General features: G+C 44.1%; 1 protein-coding gene across 2 annotated transcripts in view; it reads left to right on the top strand.

Annotated features, from left to right (window-relative positions):
- TCERG1L (transcription elongation regulator 1 like) overlaps nucleotides 1-12,452 on the top strand; it is a 56,045-nt gene extending 43,593 nt beyond the window's left edge. For both annotated transcript variants that reach the window (XM_015867621.2, XM_015867619.2), the window contains exons 10-13: nucleotides 4,008-4,143; nucleotides 7,403-7,492; nucleotides 10,447-10,565; nucleotides 11,487-12,452. In XM_015867621.2, the coding sequence (XP_015723107.1) occupies nucleotides 4,008-4,143; nucleotides 7,403-7,492; nucleotides 10,447-10,565; nucleotides 11,487-11,643 (502 nt within the window). In that variant the 3' untranslated portion in view covers nucleotides 11,644-12,452. The remainder of the gene's footprint in view (nucleotides 1-4,007; nucleotides 4,144-7,402; nucleotides 7,493-10,446; nucleotides 10,566-11,486) is intronic.
- Nucleotides 12,453-17,719: the final 5,267 nt, after the last annotated feature.

Below are 17,719 nucleotides of genomic sequence, written 5' to 3'. Positions count from 1 at the left end.
AAGAGAATCACCATTATCATGTTCTGTATGGTAACTTCCCGATGCCCAGTGAGGGACATCCTTGAGGTATCTGCTCTTCATCCAACTTCACCACTATTTTTAAAGTATCTATTTCCCATAGATAGCATTTTTGTATTACTATGTATTAGTATTACGCATGTATTCGAAAGAGACGGGATAAAAGCTTAATCTTCATTGAAGTGGGTTGGTTTGTTTTTCTCTGGTTTTGGGGTTCCCATGGTTTTTGGTCAGCCTGTTGGTGCTGCCAGCTCAGGGGTATCTGGAGGCAGCTCTACTGCTGTGCTCCTATTTGACCTATATTACCATGTTTGTTTCAAATGCTGGTGGAGAAACAGGCTGAAAAACTTGTGCTAGATGAGCGAACTTCTACTCTCACCAGTGGTTGAGGGTAAGAAAATGAGATATGCAGTTCAAATGAAGTGATGCCTTCGGGACATCTCATTGTACGTGACTTTAGGCCAGTAACTGCAATCCAGGGTCAGCTGTTTGCATTGTTTGGAGCAGTAAAAAATATATATCCATAAAATAAATATGTATAGATACTGTGCTCTGCATGTGGGGGCATTTTGATTAGGAAATACAACTTATTTCTGTATTTTCCAAGTGGTTATGTTGAAGATAATAGTATTCTCTTCTATATTGCCATTCTTACCTTACATTGAGTGGCCCTTTGCTCCTCAGTAGAGTTTCCATGGATTTATATTATTGTGAAGAAAAAATCAGATCCATTGAGTTCAACACTCAAATGTGTATTACTTAAGATGTAATAAAGTATATGTTTATACTTAGTACAGAGTGTATGTGTACTCCTAGTATTTATTTTATATTTGTAAACTTAATATAGAAGTTGATGTTCACTCTAAAAGTGTTTAAGTATACTTTTATTAAAATCCATGGGTTCAGTAATGGACCTTTCTTAGAGCCTATGTGTAGGAGCTTTTCTGTGCAGCTATGATTATTCCTTCTAATGATTGAGAGATTGGAATTCCACATACAGTGAACTCTAAAACTCAAGAAACTCATTCATAAACTCAAGGAATACCCACTCAATGATTTCTGCATCAAAGTGATTATTGGCATATGAGGATTACAATGTCAGCTTGGCTGCATTTCCATGACTTGCTCTTGGGATGCTAACTTTAGCCCTTCATTTTCTCTGTATTCTAAAGGGTGTTGTCAGAATTGGCAGGACCCAGATAGGGACCATCTTTTTCTATGTTGCCAGAGTTTGTTTTCTCATTGTTTTATTGCCATCAGAATATCCCTTTCTAGGAAATTATGTCATACTGGTCAAGCTGGGCAACGTCAGTCTGGCCCAATGCTGCTCAGTGCAGCTGTGCTCAAATGGGCACAGCCTGAGGACCAGAACTCTGATCCTGCATAGCATCTGATGTATGGCATGATCATCATTTAGCAAGTGTTGGGTGCTGGGATCTCTGTCATTAGTCCTGTCTTCATTTAACTTTTAGAATAAATCCCGAGACTAGAAGGAACCAGTTCACATTTGTTGTACTTGGGCAATTAGTCCCATGGAAGTCAAGGGCATTAGTCATAAAATAAACAAGCAGGATTTGGCTTGACAGCACAGCGGTGTCTCAGACTTCGTCGTGTTGATCCCAGTTCCTCAGAAGTTTGACCTGTCACTGGAGAGCCCCAAAGTGTTTATTTTGCTGTCAGCAGGGCATATATCCCCCAACAGCTCCATGCTTTCTGCAGCTGTTTTGAATTTTAAATTCTCTTTTATAGCATGTAAAGATTTCCTGACATCTTGCTTTGTGCCCTGAAACAACAGCAGAATGCAGAGGTTTGTGGATGGAGATTTAGAAATTGACCTTTTGCTATGGAAGCACGGCCTCAGTGCTTGTTTAAATGTCTGAATATTAAGCTGCAGTTAACAGTCCTTGACATGTAAAATACTTGAGGATTTTCATTTCAAACCAGAATGTAGTTATCCTGTTATCTTTTTCATTAGTGGGACTCAGACATCCCACAGTAGTGGGCGGGATAGCACCAGTAATCCATGTCTGAAGTATTCCCATTGCAGCTGTAGGTCTGTGCTCCCTCGTTGCCTCCCTGCTTCCTTGTGCATTTTCATGTTGATGCTGGATAGCCTGAAAAAAATATTTACGTACAGACAGTTATTTACTTCTTTTTGCAATATTAATGATTTGGGGTTTTTTTGTTAAATATAACTAAAATGAGGTTATGTGCTTTCAGGATTTGTTTTAAACATGCAGCAGTTCCTATTCTGTTTTAATTATGCTCCCTCTCTGGAAGTTGTCGCCTGAGTAGATGATAGGGATGCTCTGACACGCAATAAATCATCTGCTCTGGAGAGAGCCCCGTGCTGATGATAAGACGTGATTGCATCAAAGTTCCAGCACAGTGCATCGTAATTCAGCTGGAGGGGTCATCACACAGCTACATGGTAGAGCCTTCTGACTCTATTACTTCTGTCAGTTGTCATTTCTGATGTTCGCACTGATGTCTGTCTTCACGTTTATGCATTACATGTACATCAGTAAGAACAGAACTGCTCCCACAGCCAGTGGGGGACTTGGCTCAAAGCTGGCTGCAGATCGGAGTGGGAACGTTCTGCTTTCATGGCTTTACACAAGCCTGGTGTAGGCTGTGAGCACCTGATGAGCTGTGGGTATCCCTGCTCACTGCAGAGAGTGGCACCAGGTGGCCTTTAGAGGACCTTACCAACCCAAACTGATTCTGCAGTTATTTGCTGAAGAAAATTACATTGTTTGTTGTAATCTCTGGCGTGAGACAAAAGCAAGTCAGTGTAATGTTCAGCATCCATTCCAATCTCCTGAGAAAGACTGAAGGAAAGAAGGGCTCTGGTGATGCTGAGCTGATTGAGAGCATGCTGGATTTCTGCAGTTTCAGCTGGAAGAAGCTCTTTGCTGATCATAGAAATTGGATTGGGCCTTTCATGGATGATGTTACAGGAAAACATTTGCTGTTGCAATATGAAATTCACTGTCATTCCGCAAAGGAAAACAATTTGATATCTTTGAAATCACTCGTAATATAGCATCGTTTTAGGGTAAATGGAAGTGTAATGTGATTATTTGTAGAGGGAAGATAGTGTACTGGAACTCGTGTTACATACCGATGTAATCCATTTGCTTGGAAATAAGAAAGTGTTTTCATGTAGAGATTCCAAACCTAAGTGTTGAACAATACTGTACAGTAAATTGCATCATGAACAAATGCAGTTATGCCTAGTAGAATGCTAAGAATCAAAGCAGCTCAGTTCCATCAGCCATGAGTGTACACTGTGATCATTCCTAGATTCTTGGTCTCCCCAGAAGGCACCTTCATGTTTTATTGTGTCTGCTCTGCTGAAGACATTGACAAGCAGTAGGAAGAACCCAGAACAGGAGTCTGAGTCCTGGCTTGAAGCTAAAAGATGGGAGATTTAGCTTAGATGGCAGGGAGGATTTCTTTCCTTGGAGGCACTGAGGTGCTGACACTGCCTGGAGCTGTGCTGCCCCATCCCTGGAGGTGCCCCAGGCCATGGCTGGGCTTTGGGAGCCTGAGCTGGAGGGCACCCAGCCAGTGGTAGGGGTGGGACAGGGGGTTCTGGGTTCCTTGCCAACCCAAGCATGCAGGGATTCCATGATTCTGTGATTCTATGAGCTCTTCACTGAGGATGCTGAAGTCATGTCATGACACATGAGGGCTCTCCAAACAATGACATTTCCCAGAATGGGGTGAGGATGCAGTGTTAATCGTCTCCAGCTCTGATAAATTTATTTAAGAAGTTTTCTGGTGGAAAAAACTTTGGTTCCAGTGACTGCACCAATGATGTAGGATTACGGCTGAGGAGAGCATCCCCCTCACGCTGCAGCAGCAGGGTCAGTGGTTCTCCAGCACATTTGTACAGGGGATGGATTGCCAGGCTGTAAAGAGGGTTAAAAGTGCCCTCCCAAGGCTACAACTGCTGAACTGTTTTCTGTCTTGCCTTGTTAAAGAACAGAAGATTGCCAAGTTGCTGACCAGGGGAAGGCAGGCACGGAGGAGAGGAATGAGAAACCATCAGCAGCAGAGGTCACACCACCCCTCGAGGAGCGCATCACTCATTTCCGAGATATGCTTCTGGAGAGAGGGGTAAGGAACACGTCCATGGGTCAGCATAGCTGCTTGGTGAAGGGAGAGCATTGTGTCTGACCAGTGCAGGAACCACGGTGTGGCTTGGTATTCAAAGGAGAAATTATTGAAAGGGTGTTTTCTATTAACCGTGTAGCTTCTGCATTTCTTTACTTTGACTTTTTCCCAGTGCCATCCAGTGAAATGTGGCCATTCCAAACTGAAAGCCTTTTGCTAGTAAATCCCTATGTATGCAACCAAATGTGGCTGCTCCTACTGCTGGGAACTGCACTGTGCATTCTGGAGGCTTGAAAGAGAAAACCTGCTTGTATCTTTGGCCTTCCCTGGCTGTATTTGGACCTGCTGGGAAGACCTGGTGGTCCCAGGGCCATTTCCCTTGGCCATTTCTCTTACAGTTTCCGCAGGGTCTGAGCAAGGTTAGGAGCAGTTAGATGGAGCATAAACTCAATTTATGGATAGAGTCCATCAGCACTGTGAGCCTCACCACCAAAAGGGAACTACGAGTCACAGATCACAGCAACAGCATCCTGTTAGCAGTTTTGTAAAGAGCTTCACCCTGACTTTTATTTCCTGCCATAGCACTCATAAACCTGTGTCGAACTGCTCATATAAAGGTTACCAACAACAATACAGTTGCTTTTATACATAAAATTGCCAGTGCAAAATTTTGTCTCCCAGTGCCCCTTCATCTTCAAGGAAGCAGGGTTGGATTTAATAAAGGTAGCGTGCTTTAGCCCTATTCCTGCAAATGGAAATGGGTGTGTGGTGCAGTTGTATGTGCAGATTCTATATCTTCCTCCAACACTCTTCAAGTATGTACTATATAGAAGCTTATGGAACTTCTGGGAAGAAAAAAGAGTCATAAGTGTGTGTTGTTAGGCAGTAAAGCAGTAGAAGTTATCTTTGTTAGTCGGCAGACTTTACAGGTTCAGAAGTACAGCAGTAAATTATCTCCACACCATCCCCACTTCTATTCATGCATTTTGTTATTTATGCTTGAGAACCTCAGATATGCCATAAAGGAATATGGCTTGAAGGCTCCTGCTGACATACTTTAAGTCAGAGGACAGTAAGTCTAAATTTAGAGGTATTTGGTTTGTTTGGTAACAGAATTTGAGTGTTAACCCCTATTCAGTGTGGGTTGGTGTGGGGACTGGCAGGCAGGGCTGTGCCTCTTGGTGTGTACCGGCTGTGGGCATCACTTTGCCTGGGTCAGGGTCTCCCTCAGGCTGAAAAGCCTTTGATGATAAAGATAAATGCACCTGCTGGAAATAGCAAACACTTCACTTTTCTTATCAGCCTTTTCATCAAAGCCAAACTCTCAATGAGCTGGGCTTTCAGAGAGAAGAAAAAAACAAAAGCAGCTATTCAGATGGGTGTCCTTTCACTTCTAAACATACTTCTCCAACTTGATACATTGCATTTTCATGAGATTTTTCACCGCACTCTGGGCTCAGATTAAAAAGCAGGAGCTCTGAACTGGGAAACAAAGGGAAGCTCAGCTCTCATTTCTCCTCTGGGCTGGTACCGGGCTGCAGAGCTCCTTCTGTATTCTGGGAAGAGTTGCCACCCCCCACCCCATGATGTGCTCCTGGCTGAGGGAGGAGGAGGGTGCAGCACTGGTATGGAGATGGGTCAGAATGTGAATGTACGTCTGCAGAGCTCCGAAATGAACACTGTGTGTACTTAGAAATATATCACAACTGTTTGCAACCAGCGGTTATCACAGATGTGTGCCCTGGTTTGTAGAAGCCGATAGTGACTGAAGGAGCAGCCAGAAAAGGAATCATTAAGTGATACGTTTGCCTGAGTTTAACTAGTGCTGAATTTAAACTGGCCTTTGTACTGGGAGCAGAGCAGATGTCCAGGAGCAACATTCCTGGAAAGGAATTGCTCCCTTTGACCTCTCTAAAGCAGCAGCAAATGCACGCCTCAGGCTGCAGCCCTGGGCATGGAGGCTGTGTCACAAGTAGATAACACTTGGAACAGGCTTTGCCAGATGTATGGTGCATGGGTATGGTCTTCGTTCAGCCTGACTTAACCTCACAACTTAAGGAAGAACATCTGTGCCACTGGTGGTTTTTCAGCACACGGTAACGGCATAATGTCCTCAACCTAATTTAAATGGAATGTGGGATACACATTCCTATGCTCCTTTATTCACCCTGCAGATACCAGCTGCAGTGATACACAGCCTGTACCTTAGCCTTCCCAGCTAAGGTCTGTAGTTTCCCCTCTCTGCCCCCAGGCACTTGTTCCCATGGCAGCTTCCAGTGGACATGCCCTGAGCTCTGGTGGCCCTGTGCCCCAGTAACCCACCCCACCCCATCCCCAACCCAGTTCCCATCTCTGCACCAGCGCTGGCTGCTCCAGTTCAACCTATTTGCCATCACGAAAGCCTTTGTGTCTGATTGTTAATTAGTCAACTTTAATTATACTCCACATACTTAATTTTTTTTTTTCTTCATGAATTTACTCTTCTTTGCAATCAGGTGGAGTGATTGGAATATTTTATCTTATGAAGGAGTTTTCTGTAGCAAAGTAATCAACAGTGATTTTGTCTGAGATACCAGAATCATGATGGGGTGGTGCTCATAACTCATCGCCTCGAGGGGCTTCCTGAGAATGTGGAAGAACCTCTGTGAGTGTGGCCTTCTCATTTTGCATTGCAGAGGGCCTATAAATGATGCAGTGATCTTGGGTGCACATCCAGGGGCTCATTGCAGAGGGCTGAATTCAGTAGAAAGAGGTGGAAGCCTCAGAATGCAGACGGTGGCATCTACCCCCTTGGATGAACGTGGCAAATTTAATATGAGTGTGATGTTTTGATGTATATCACTGTTAGTTCTTCAGTGTGTTTGTGCATTAACAGCTTTATTTGAGTTAACAGTTCAGTTCTGCAAGAGAGGGGAGCTAAAGCTGAGGTACCAAATAAAATGGAAATTGATACTTCAGTCTTAAAAAGCAGGTAATGAAACGGGCATTTCTCTTTCTGCTGCAGATTCTTTCCACCAAAAAATGTAGCATTAGAGTCTTCCAGATACTCACTGAGATGTCCTGGGGTAAATCAATACTGATGGTGTGGGTGCAACCAGATCATTGCCAGAAACAGACTGAAATGCAACTTCCAACTGCTCTGAGGCTTCTTGGGAGGGTTCATTCACTTTCTGAACTACACTTTCATCTCACCTTGGAACATTTCCTTGTTTCCAATCCCTATTAAAATTCCTTATTGCAGCTGTCTTTGTGTACTTCACAGGTTTCAGCATTTTCAACATGGGAAAAAGAGTTGCACAAAATAGTGTTTGACCCGCGATACCTTCTACTAAATTCAGAGGAACGTAAGCAGGTGAGCGTTACCCCAGTGCAGCTTCTGGTTGGTGGCAAACATCTCCCAGTTTAACGGTAATAGTCTTAGTAGGATAAAAGGAGCCGCATGCAATTGAAATTTCTTTTTGGAGTTTGCCAGTGTGGCTTTTGAAAAGGTGGTGCTCCAAGAGAGTTGTTACCTTTGGAAAGCAAATGGCAACACGTCAGTCAGCCCATAGCAAAGAGCTGCAGCCCCTTAGAGGTTGTAGGAGCGTGTCCCTCTGGTGCCTAGGGGCTCAGATCTTGAAGGCTAATGGCCAGAAGGTAACTTTTCCTTTCTGGTTTATGCTGCATATTGTGGGGAGGGTTTCCTTTTATTACTTAGGAAAATTTCCTATGAGTTTGTCACTATTGATTGCAGTATTTTGCAATAACTAAGTGGATGGGGCACGTTGGCTGTGCTTTTACCTGTTTGAATGAGCAAGCCACAGAGGGAAGCAGACTTCTTTCTGCCCTGTTTATTTGGGCGTTAGTTGTCACAAAGGAGCTAAAAGGACTCCAGGGATGTAGATTAGTCTAAAAAAATTAGGAGAGATGCAGGAATGTGGCGGGGAAGGGGAACTCTTTCATGCTATGGTCATTCATCTTCCTTACCACTTCTTTGTCATCCTGGAAAAAAAAGGATTTTGAATATGGAATTATCCATTTTTGAACTAAACATGATGAATAATGTACTTCTCATGTCTTTTCCATTGCACTGGGGCCCGTATTGTCTTGTGGTTTCTCCAGGGAGCCTGCTGCAGTTATTTGTTGAGGGCCCAGGCACATACATCTTCATTTACTGCCTTTCCAATATTTTCTTTCCTAAGAAAAAAAAAAGTGAAATAAAATAATAATGAAATACGGGAATGAAAATGTGAGCAAAACCACTAGAGTGGAAAATACTGCTAAAGAAGAGGCTGAGCAAAGAGCCTTCATTTTATTTCAGGGAATCAGCAAGGACAAAACCTAGACCTCGGTCAGTTCATCAAGATACATTCGTCCTTTATTTTGTCAGCCATGGAGGTGATGTAATAAAAATGCATGATGAAAACACATTATGTAATATGGAGCTTTGCTTGAAGCCCCATAGACAGGGCCTCATCTGCAAGGTGCAGTCAGTGCTGGCAGATGGGCTGAGTGCTAATGCTGGTTGTGAGTAAGCTGGGCTGCCAGCTGCGGAGGAAGAGGATAAGCATTGGGTGTGCTTCCACTAGCCAGGGCCCAGGAGAATTCAGCCTGGGAGGACATGCCATGTATTTAATCTATTTTCGCTACTAAACTTCAAGCTAAGAGTTCTAGACGTTCCCTGTGAGTGCTTCCCTTTAATTAGACCTCGTTTTCCTCTGGGAAGTGGTTGAAGAAGAAAGGTAGGATTGGGCAAGGCTAGGTGCCTGATTTAATGAAATACTTAATGAAGTACAGCCTAAATCAGTAGAAGACATCATTTAGATACATGGAAACGTTTATAGTGCAGATGTTGCCTGTGGCCCGCGTAGTGAGCATCTCGAGTGCTTTGTAAGTTATAGCAGTGAATTAATACCGGAGGTGCTTAGGGATGAAAGCTGGCTCGGCGAAGGGTGAGGAGTGAATGGTGAGTGTGTGCCTGGCCCAGCCCACCCCTCTGCTCTCTGTGGTCAGTAGCACTGGAATAGGCTCCCCAGGGAGGTGGCTGAGTCACCATCTCTGTGTTTTTAAACCATTTGGATGCTGTGCTCAGGGATATGATTTAATGGAGGGTTATTAGAGTTGGGGTAAGATGGTAAGGTCATTGTTGGACTTGATGATCTTTAAGGTCTTTTTCAACCTGAGCAGTTCTATGATTCTGTGATTTACAGATAGATTGATCCACTTGCTGACTGATACTCTCAGAAGGGTTACAAGTATCTGAAGGATGTTTCTGTGTTTCAGTCTAGGGATAGCAAAGAGTGAAAAGGCAATGCTAATAGGTAATGAGTTGGCACTTAGCTTTGATTTATTACTATTGTAGTATCTTCGCTGATAATGGAAAGGCAGCAGTAACAGTTCTCACGTTTTCTTTATTTCCTTTTCCTGCCTTCTCTTATGTTCAGATAGTGCAGTTGCATACAGTATAATATATTCAGGTTTCCTGTGTTGTCACAGCACTTCTTGCACAGCCGTTGTTGTGTTTTGCAGTTCAGATGCTTACGCTGTCCTGAAATGTAGATTTGCACCTGTGCATCCCCCCGGCTGATGAGAAAGCAGCCCTGATAGTAACCACAGTAATCATCTGTGATGTGTATAATATGTGGTGGAAAGAGATGGATGGTGACTATGGAAAGCCAATAGCATTCTGCAGAGCAGCTCAGTGTGCAATGCTTTGTAGAGCATGAAGCCGCAGGACTGGAGTTTTGGTACTCAACGATGTGATTAAAGGAGGTGGCAGAGATTTTAGACATAGAGCTGCTGATGTACATTTAGCTTCCAGATGCAGTCAGCAGAAGGTTGTTAGCTCTTCCAATAGGGTTCAGACTTTTGGGTCCATGTGTGCAGAGAGCTGTGTGTAAACTCGTGTTTTGTGGCAGCTGAACTGAAAGGTCTTTGGGCTTTTTTGGGGGTAACCTGCAAAATATTGATATTTACCATGATATTGTCAGGAATTAGAGCAAGTTGGGAAATATGTCAGGTCTAGACAAAGCACAGATACAACGAGGAAACAATAAATAATGCTATAGGAACAAAAATGTGAGCATAACACTGAAGTAAGGATTGTGTTGTACTGAAAGTATTATCTGTGCAAAGGATGCCTTTCTCCAGCTGTGTGTTTCCTGACCACAAGTGCCCAGCGCTCCTTAAAGCAGATTCAGCTGCATTTCAGTCACACTGGGGGTGGATAGGAGTTGTGGTTTTTGAGATTGACAGCCCTTCAATGAAGCATGAATGCCACAAAGCCTTTATTAATAAATACTATATCATTTTTCCTTATTTTGAAAGATATTTGAACAGTTTGTCAAGACCAGGATAAGAGAAGAGTATAAAGAAAAGAAGAACAAATTGTTGTTAGCCAAAGAAGAATTTAAAAAGCTCCTTGAAGAATCCAAGCTATCACCAAGGTATGGCATCACCTTATGAAGATTTGTTAAGATAAGATTTCTAATTCAGTCTCTGCTTATCAGCCCTGGAACGCTGCAGAACAGAATGCACTCTTCATGACAAGGTTTTACATCTATTGCTATAATGCTGTGCCGACGTATCCTTATTGATGTTTTGTAGTACTTAGTTTATTTCACTGGGAATATCACTGAAAATGAGATATAGTGTTTCTCTCTGTTTCTTTTCTTCTTTTCTCTCACTTTGAATGTGCAATATTTTGCATAACATGCGTATTTTATATGCATATATGTGGTAGAATTATGTGGCACAGGTGTTCTCCCTCCTGTTTATGTGCTCCTTTCAAATATCAGAATGCCACAATGAGGTCTCCCCGCAGCCTTTTCTTCTCCAAGCTAAACAAGCCCAGTTCCCTCAACCTTTCTTCAGAGGAGAGGTGCTCCAGCCCTCTGATCGTCTTAGTGGCCTCCTCTAGACCCATTCCAAAAGCTCCATGGAAACTCACCTTGGCAGTAACCTCTAGCTTGATTTGGATGTGCAGTAAAGATATGCAGACAGGTCTGTTCCCCTGAGGCTGTTAGGAGTCTGCATGGTGCTTAAAGCCAACAAGAAATACCACAGCATTCATACAACATATCCATCACTTATCATAGCACTGTGAATGCAACCTAAACCAAAATTACGCTAGAAACCATTGCTAGAACAATGCAGCAGTGAGATTTTAAAGCCCAAGGGTTGAAGGGGGCAGGGGGCTGAGCTGGGCTCCCAGCAGCACTTGTGCTCTTGGTGCAGGGTCTGTGCTCAGCAGCTTGGCCTGGCCATGGTTGAAAGCATGATGCTGCTTTCAGCCGCCGCCTGGCCGTGCCTCTACTACAAGGCACATCCACAGGGCTGCAGCTTTCAAATCTCTGTCTTTCCTGCAGAACGACATTCAAAGAGTTTGCAGAGAAATACGGCAGGGATCAGCGGTTCCGCCTGGTTCAGAAGAAGAAGGACCAAGAGCATTTTTTCAACCAGTTCATACTTATCCTTAAAAAGAGGGACAAAGAAAACAGGATAAGGCTACGGAAAATGAGATAAAACTGCTTGGAGCTGGCAGTGAGTGCAGAAGCTAAAGCTGGGACTGCAGGAAGGACCCCGAGTGAAGGTGAAAGCAAAGGCTGACCTCACAGCAGCTGAAGGACAGAGTGCAAATCCCTGAGAAAAACTTTCTCTGAATGGCGTTTGTTGAACACACGGAGCATTTGTGAAGGTTGTTCTGCAGGAATCTGAAGGATATTTGTTCCCAAGGAATTAATGTTTCATATTGAAGCTCTCTTTTGTAGAACATCCAGAGTTTGATGCATTTCTAATTGCCGTGATATGTCAATCCCTTAATTGTTTTAATTATGCAAATCACTTGTAATACACACAAATTATGAATCCGGTGCAGATTTGTAATTAAGCAGAAACAGATGCCATCCATAACAATCTCAAGATATTCTGATCATTTAGAGGAATTACCTATCGCAATCTTTTGGCAACTTTCTGCATTAGCACAAGTTGTTCGGAGGGGCAGCGGGATTCATTGCCGCGTTCACATGTCTGTGTCCAGTTCTCTGAGTAGTACTATTAAATATTAATTGTTAATCTTAGTGACGAGTGTGAAAACCCTGGCCAGTGTTCCATAGGAAACTCTCCGTTCCAGAAATAGCTTTCCTGATGCCATGAGTGGTGCTTTGGGCTGATAGCAGCACTGCTCCGTCAGAGTTCCGTCAAGGCTTTCTTTTGTACAACCATCGCAGTCTGAGTTACGTTCCTGTATGTGGAAAGTCTGCATGAGATTTTTCTCATCACCTTTGTATAAATTAAATATTTTACTTTTTTAATTAATAAATATTTTAAGTCGATTTTGGGGGGTTTATTTTCTTTTTTTCTAAGTTTCTAAACTTTTGGAAATGCTGGGTAAAGCAGTGCAGGTCTCACGGTTCCGACTCAAGAGGTAAAACACTGACTGCTCCTGGAGCTCCTGCTTTGCAAGCACATTTCTACTGATGCCAGCTGTGCTCAAGAGCAGATTGAGAGCACATGGTTTGTACACTGAGGTAGCACTGGGTGGCTGGGCTGAAGGCAGTGCAGCTCCATGCTGTACCCTCACATCCCCCACTTCTCTCTATGCTCAGAACCATTTGCTCAGTTGACCTCATTTTTAAGTTACTACTCATTAGATTGATGGATTTCTACTTCATAGGGGTGACTTTTATATTTGTTCCTACTAAAGGTGAATATTTTTTAAAGCGCTCCAGGTAATTTTTTTATGATCGTGGACACAAATGGGATTTTCTAATACTTCAGACAAATGGATTCAGAATATTTCCAACAAGAGTAGTTCAGGTGATAGTAGGTGACGTATTTGAGAAAGTCTGTGGCCTGAGAGCAGATCCATTTCAGGTCATTCATGTTCTCCAGTTCCTTTTCACTTCTGAGGGATGTTTTTTATGCCCCATTTTCCTGGCTCTTTTCCATTGCAGCTTCAGGAACTCCCCACACAGTAGAGCAGGGCATCACATGCAGAAGGTTCACTCCTGCTGCTTTATTTCTGTGAGTTGGAGATTCTGGATGAAGGCCACGTTTAGAATTCTGTGTCCAGTTCTGGGGTCCCCAGTTCAAAACAGACAGGGACCTCCTAGAAGGAGTCCAGTGGAGGGCCACAGAGATGGTGAAGGGCCTGGAGCATCTCCCCTATGAGGGAAAGCTGAGTAACCTGGGTCTGTTCGGTCTGGGGGAAAGAAGACCAAAGGGGGATCTGACAAATGTTTATTAATATCTAAAGGGAGATGGGAGGCAAATGGATGAGGCAGTGACTGTGATGGGTAATCCTTTGGTTTTCTTGTGTAATCCTGTGAAATGCAACAAGTGACCAGTGCAGGTGGTGCTGCCTATGCATTACAATGCCTCCGAACATGGCTCTGTTTTGTTATACTTCAAATGGAAGAATATTAATATAAATGTGATTAGCCCCATGATACAATAGAAGTATTAAGTCAGATTATAATGCAAAACACTGACAGTAAAACAATGACAAAGAGCTGCTTTGAGGAAATGGTCTTTTCTCAAATGATGTTTTTATGGTCCGCTCCTTTCCCCGTGCCCTGCTCCCACATGAGGTGCTTGGAATTAAAACCTTCTGCTCTTTTGCCACTAATATGTAAGAAACAGGAGTTGGCCAAGGGCAACAGCTTGGCTCTGTCACCTCCTGCAGGGCCAGCAGCACCGCCACATGGGCACAGCACATCCACTATGTTGTGTTCCTGTAACCACAGAAAAATGATTATAGCTCAGCTGAAATAGAAACCTGGATACCAGCAACATGCAACAAAACTGCTTGAGGTTTCAAATGGCAGACTTGCTTGCTGGGAGTGTGGTATTGACCTCATCATTGATAACTGCAAAAGGAGAGCAGCTGTGGCAGTAGGGGACAAATGTCTGCAGCTGCTGCTCAGGGCCCAGGTGGGTCCAGTTGCTGTGGTTGGGGAGGCAGAAGGGCCCTGATCAGTGGCAGAGGCCAAACCTGTGACAGGAATGGGCTGGGCTAAAAACAGGTTTGCAAAGGTATCAGCACAGACAGGCTTAGCTACTTGCAGAAGGAGAGTGTTAGTGGAGCAGCTCGTAGGCTATGAGTCTTGGACCAGAAGAGCCTTCATCAAAATGGAAAGATTCCTGTGCTATTGTGTGTGTTCTGAGCTGCTGTATTTCAGAGAGCAGATCCTGGCCTGCTCTGTTGAAAGGTCCCAGAAAACAAACTGGAACTGTTTGAGTGGGTAAAAAAGCACAGCAAATTGTTCCTCCAGCCCATCAGCCCATTCCTCCTCACTCTGCAGCAGCCTCAGCCATAACCACCAGGCGGTTCTGGGTCTGTGCTGCAGCTCTTGGGGCTCACATTGCATGTCCTTTGCCCATGCTTTGCAGCAGGAAAGGCTTCCAGTGAGAGCCCTGCTGTGAGCTTGTGGTGTATGAGCCCATATGGGCATAGAAAGCTACAGTTTCTCTTCTCACCTTAAAACTTTACATATGTGAAATATACCACGCACCTGTGTGAGTGATGCCTGCTGTTGGTGCAGGGCAGGTAGTGGGCAGTGCTGTGCCTGGTAGTGGCTCTGCTGCTTTCCAGGCATCTCCCCTTGCTCTGCGTCTCCCTTTGTGTGCTCCATGATGGTTTGGGCTCCTTTATCTCAGGTAAGCTTCTTTACAGAATTATGTTTGTTTATTTTCTTTTCTGGGATATGTGCTCTCATTCTTCAGATTTTAAAAAATAATATATATATAGATATGTGTGTGTGTGTGTGTGTGTGTATGTGTATGTGTGTATGTGTATATGAAGCATTGAATGGTTTTTGGCTCAACCAGGAGTGCAGAGTCTTGAAGGGGTTTTGCTTTCATTCCTTATTTGTTGGTTTTTTTCTACTGTTTGGCTTCCCAGTGAGGATGAAGATGTCTGGGTGGAAGCTGAGTATCTCTGTGATGGTGAAGTCAGTTTGTTTTCCTTTCCTAAGTAGTCTGTAGCTCATTTATTTTCTTAAAACTCAGTTCTTCCTATTGTGATACCTTCACTTGAGCTTACTTTGGTGAATATTACTTTCCTCCCATCCCTCTGGGACCACATTTCTGTATTGCTGTGATCACTGTTTGGAGAGTTAATCTCTAACATAAGCGAAGAGAAGTCAAAGAAATGAAAACAAACGATGGCATCATTCCCCAGAGACAGCGGGTTTACTTCTCTGGGTTCACAGTGAGATGCTCCGGGTTTGCCTCCGCAAGCAATTTAACTTGATTTATCCCTCCAACCACCTCTATATTGTATTTCTCCAGCAGTGGCCGTGGCACCTGGGGTTGTTGGCTCTCCATGTGCTTTTCATAATGAATGCTCTTCTGGCAAGTTGTTTGTCTGAGTGGTTGTGTACTCAGACAGTTTGTCATGGTTCCCTTCCACTTACTGGTCTTCAGGTTGTTGTATTTAATAATGCCTTTGCTTTGGGGAGGAACACAGAGCAGCTGCTTGAAACATGGCACAGATGCTTCTTTCTCACAAACAGGGCTGAGTTTCTCACTTTTCCCTGTTTCTTCATAGGCAGCTCTGAAACAGATTTGGAACATTTAATTCTGAAGACTTTTGTGGAATGTTAACTGGGGGTGGTAACCGGGATGCTCAGAGTGCATGTGGATATGGAGGAGGGGATGTCTGATAATGCAGGAACCCACCTCCAGCACTCAGGGCACTGCAGTCACTGACTTGGCCAAAGGAACATGACATATAGAGCAGTGTGTTTAACTTTTTAAACAAACCTAATAAATCTCCTAATAACAGACCGCTTTAAATTAATGCACGGGTAAAAATGTTTTGTTGAAGTTCCTGCTGGCATCAACAGAATCAGTCTTTTCCCTTTGGGTCATAATTGCTTAAGTTACTGGGAAACAGCACAGGAAACATTGCTGTGGTCCCTCAGCTCCCTCCAGGAGAGCAGCCTGTTCCCTTGCAGCCTGTTTGCTGTGGGATGCCCAGGCATCAGCCCTTCCATATTACCTGTATATTAATCTGCATAATATTTGTGGTCTGAGTGCTGACAGATGGGCTGCAGGGACTGCAGGCACGAATTAGTCCCCAGGTGCCCTCTATGTGCTGTCCCCCCTCCTTGCAGGTCACAGTCCCTGCCTGCATGGCCCCCCAGGCTGAGTGCCACCAGCATTGCTGCAAGGCCCTGCAGGTCGCTGCTGAGTCACCTTACTGTGCAGCCAGGTTTGGCTTGCACCAGGTAAAGCCAAATATCTTCTTTTTGTTTTCCTCCTTTTCCTACTTTGAAGAGAAAATCTGTTTCCTGGCATCACAAGAAAGCGGTGCTCCTGCTCCGAACGAGCGCTGCATGAGAAACAAGGATGTGTTTAGCTTAAAAGAGCATTCCTAATGAAGCCCTTCCACATCTGAAGAGGCTGCAGTTGTGTGCGCAGCGGGCTGAGCTTTCAGGGCCGTGTTTGTTTGTGTGGGAAATAATGTTACCTTAATCTGTGGTGGTTTTCCTCTGAAAAGAATAAAACGTTGATGTAATGCAAACAATGTAGTCAACTGGAGGTTGATCCTGTGTAGATCTTCTTACAGATTGTGAGCAGTTTTTGTGTTAAAACTGAAACCAGAATGTTTGCTCCAGAACCATCAGGCCGGCTGCAGAGTTGCAAAATATGGGAAGCATTTCCCTTTGCTTTGCAAGATGAGTGATGTGTGCAGGGAAAGGGTAAAATGGGGAACACACCCAAGTGAGGAGGAGGTGGCACTGCTACAGGGCTGGCTTTGGCTACAGCTTCTTTCTGCTCTGTTCACATCTTATAATCCTACAGGAGATTAGGGAAATGTAAGTCATTCATAACGTTTTGTAAGTGGCCTAAGGTGAACTGGAGGCCTTAATTAAAATGTGTTATTTACTGATCACTGGAGGGTTCTCTCATCTGTTCCATTTCCTCATTCAATGCCTTCCTCTCTGAGTCACCGTCCTGCTCTGCCCTGGGAAGCAGCACAGCTCCCTGCCAATGAACACCTGCAGCTCTGCTCTTTGGAGAAGACAGTGCTCCTGATGCACAACCTGACCATTCCCAGCACAGTGTGAGGCCATCCCCTCTTGTCCTGTTGCTGCTACCTGGGGCAGAGGCCGACATCCCCTCACCACAACCTCCTGTCAGGAACTTTGGGGGATGATGCGGTCCCCTCTGAGCACCCTCTTGTCCAGACTGACCCATTCCAGGCAGAGGTGTTGTTTGATAATGCATATATCTGGCAAGAGTCATTAGATTTCCAATAAAATGAATTAGGCAGAGAAACAACCTGCAGAACCTGTGCTGGCTGATGCCCTTGGTGCCCTCAAACCCATGGTTTGGTGGAGACTCTGTTTCCTTTGGCAGCAGCAGCAGAAACGTCTAGTTTTCAAGTGGTTTTTATTCCTATTTCCACAAGCAAATGCTTATTCTGACTGCTTTATTAGATATATGTACACTCTGACATAGCCTCAGCTGCTACTGCAAGTAATGGCAATTACCAAACCCATGTGCTGGGTTGATAGGTGGAGCCTGAAACCTACTTTATAGCAAGTGAGTAACGAGCTCAATGAGGGAAGAGAACATAGGAGGACAGGAC

Source organism: Coturnix japonica, chromosome 6 (genome assembly GCF_001577835.2).
Source record: "Coturnix japonica isolate 7356 chromosome 6, Coturnix japonica 2.1, whole genome shotgun sequence".
Lineage (NCBI taxonomy): Eukaryota > Metazoa > Chordata > Aves > Galliformes > Phasianidae > Coturnix > Coturnix japonica.
This window is presented reverse-complemented; position numbering and strand designations above follow the sequence as displayed.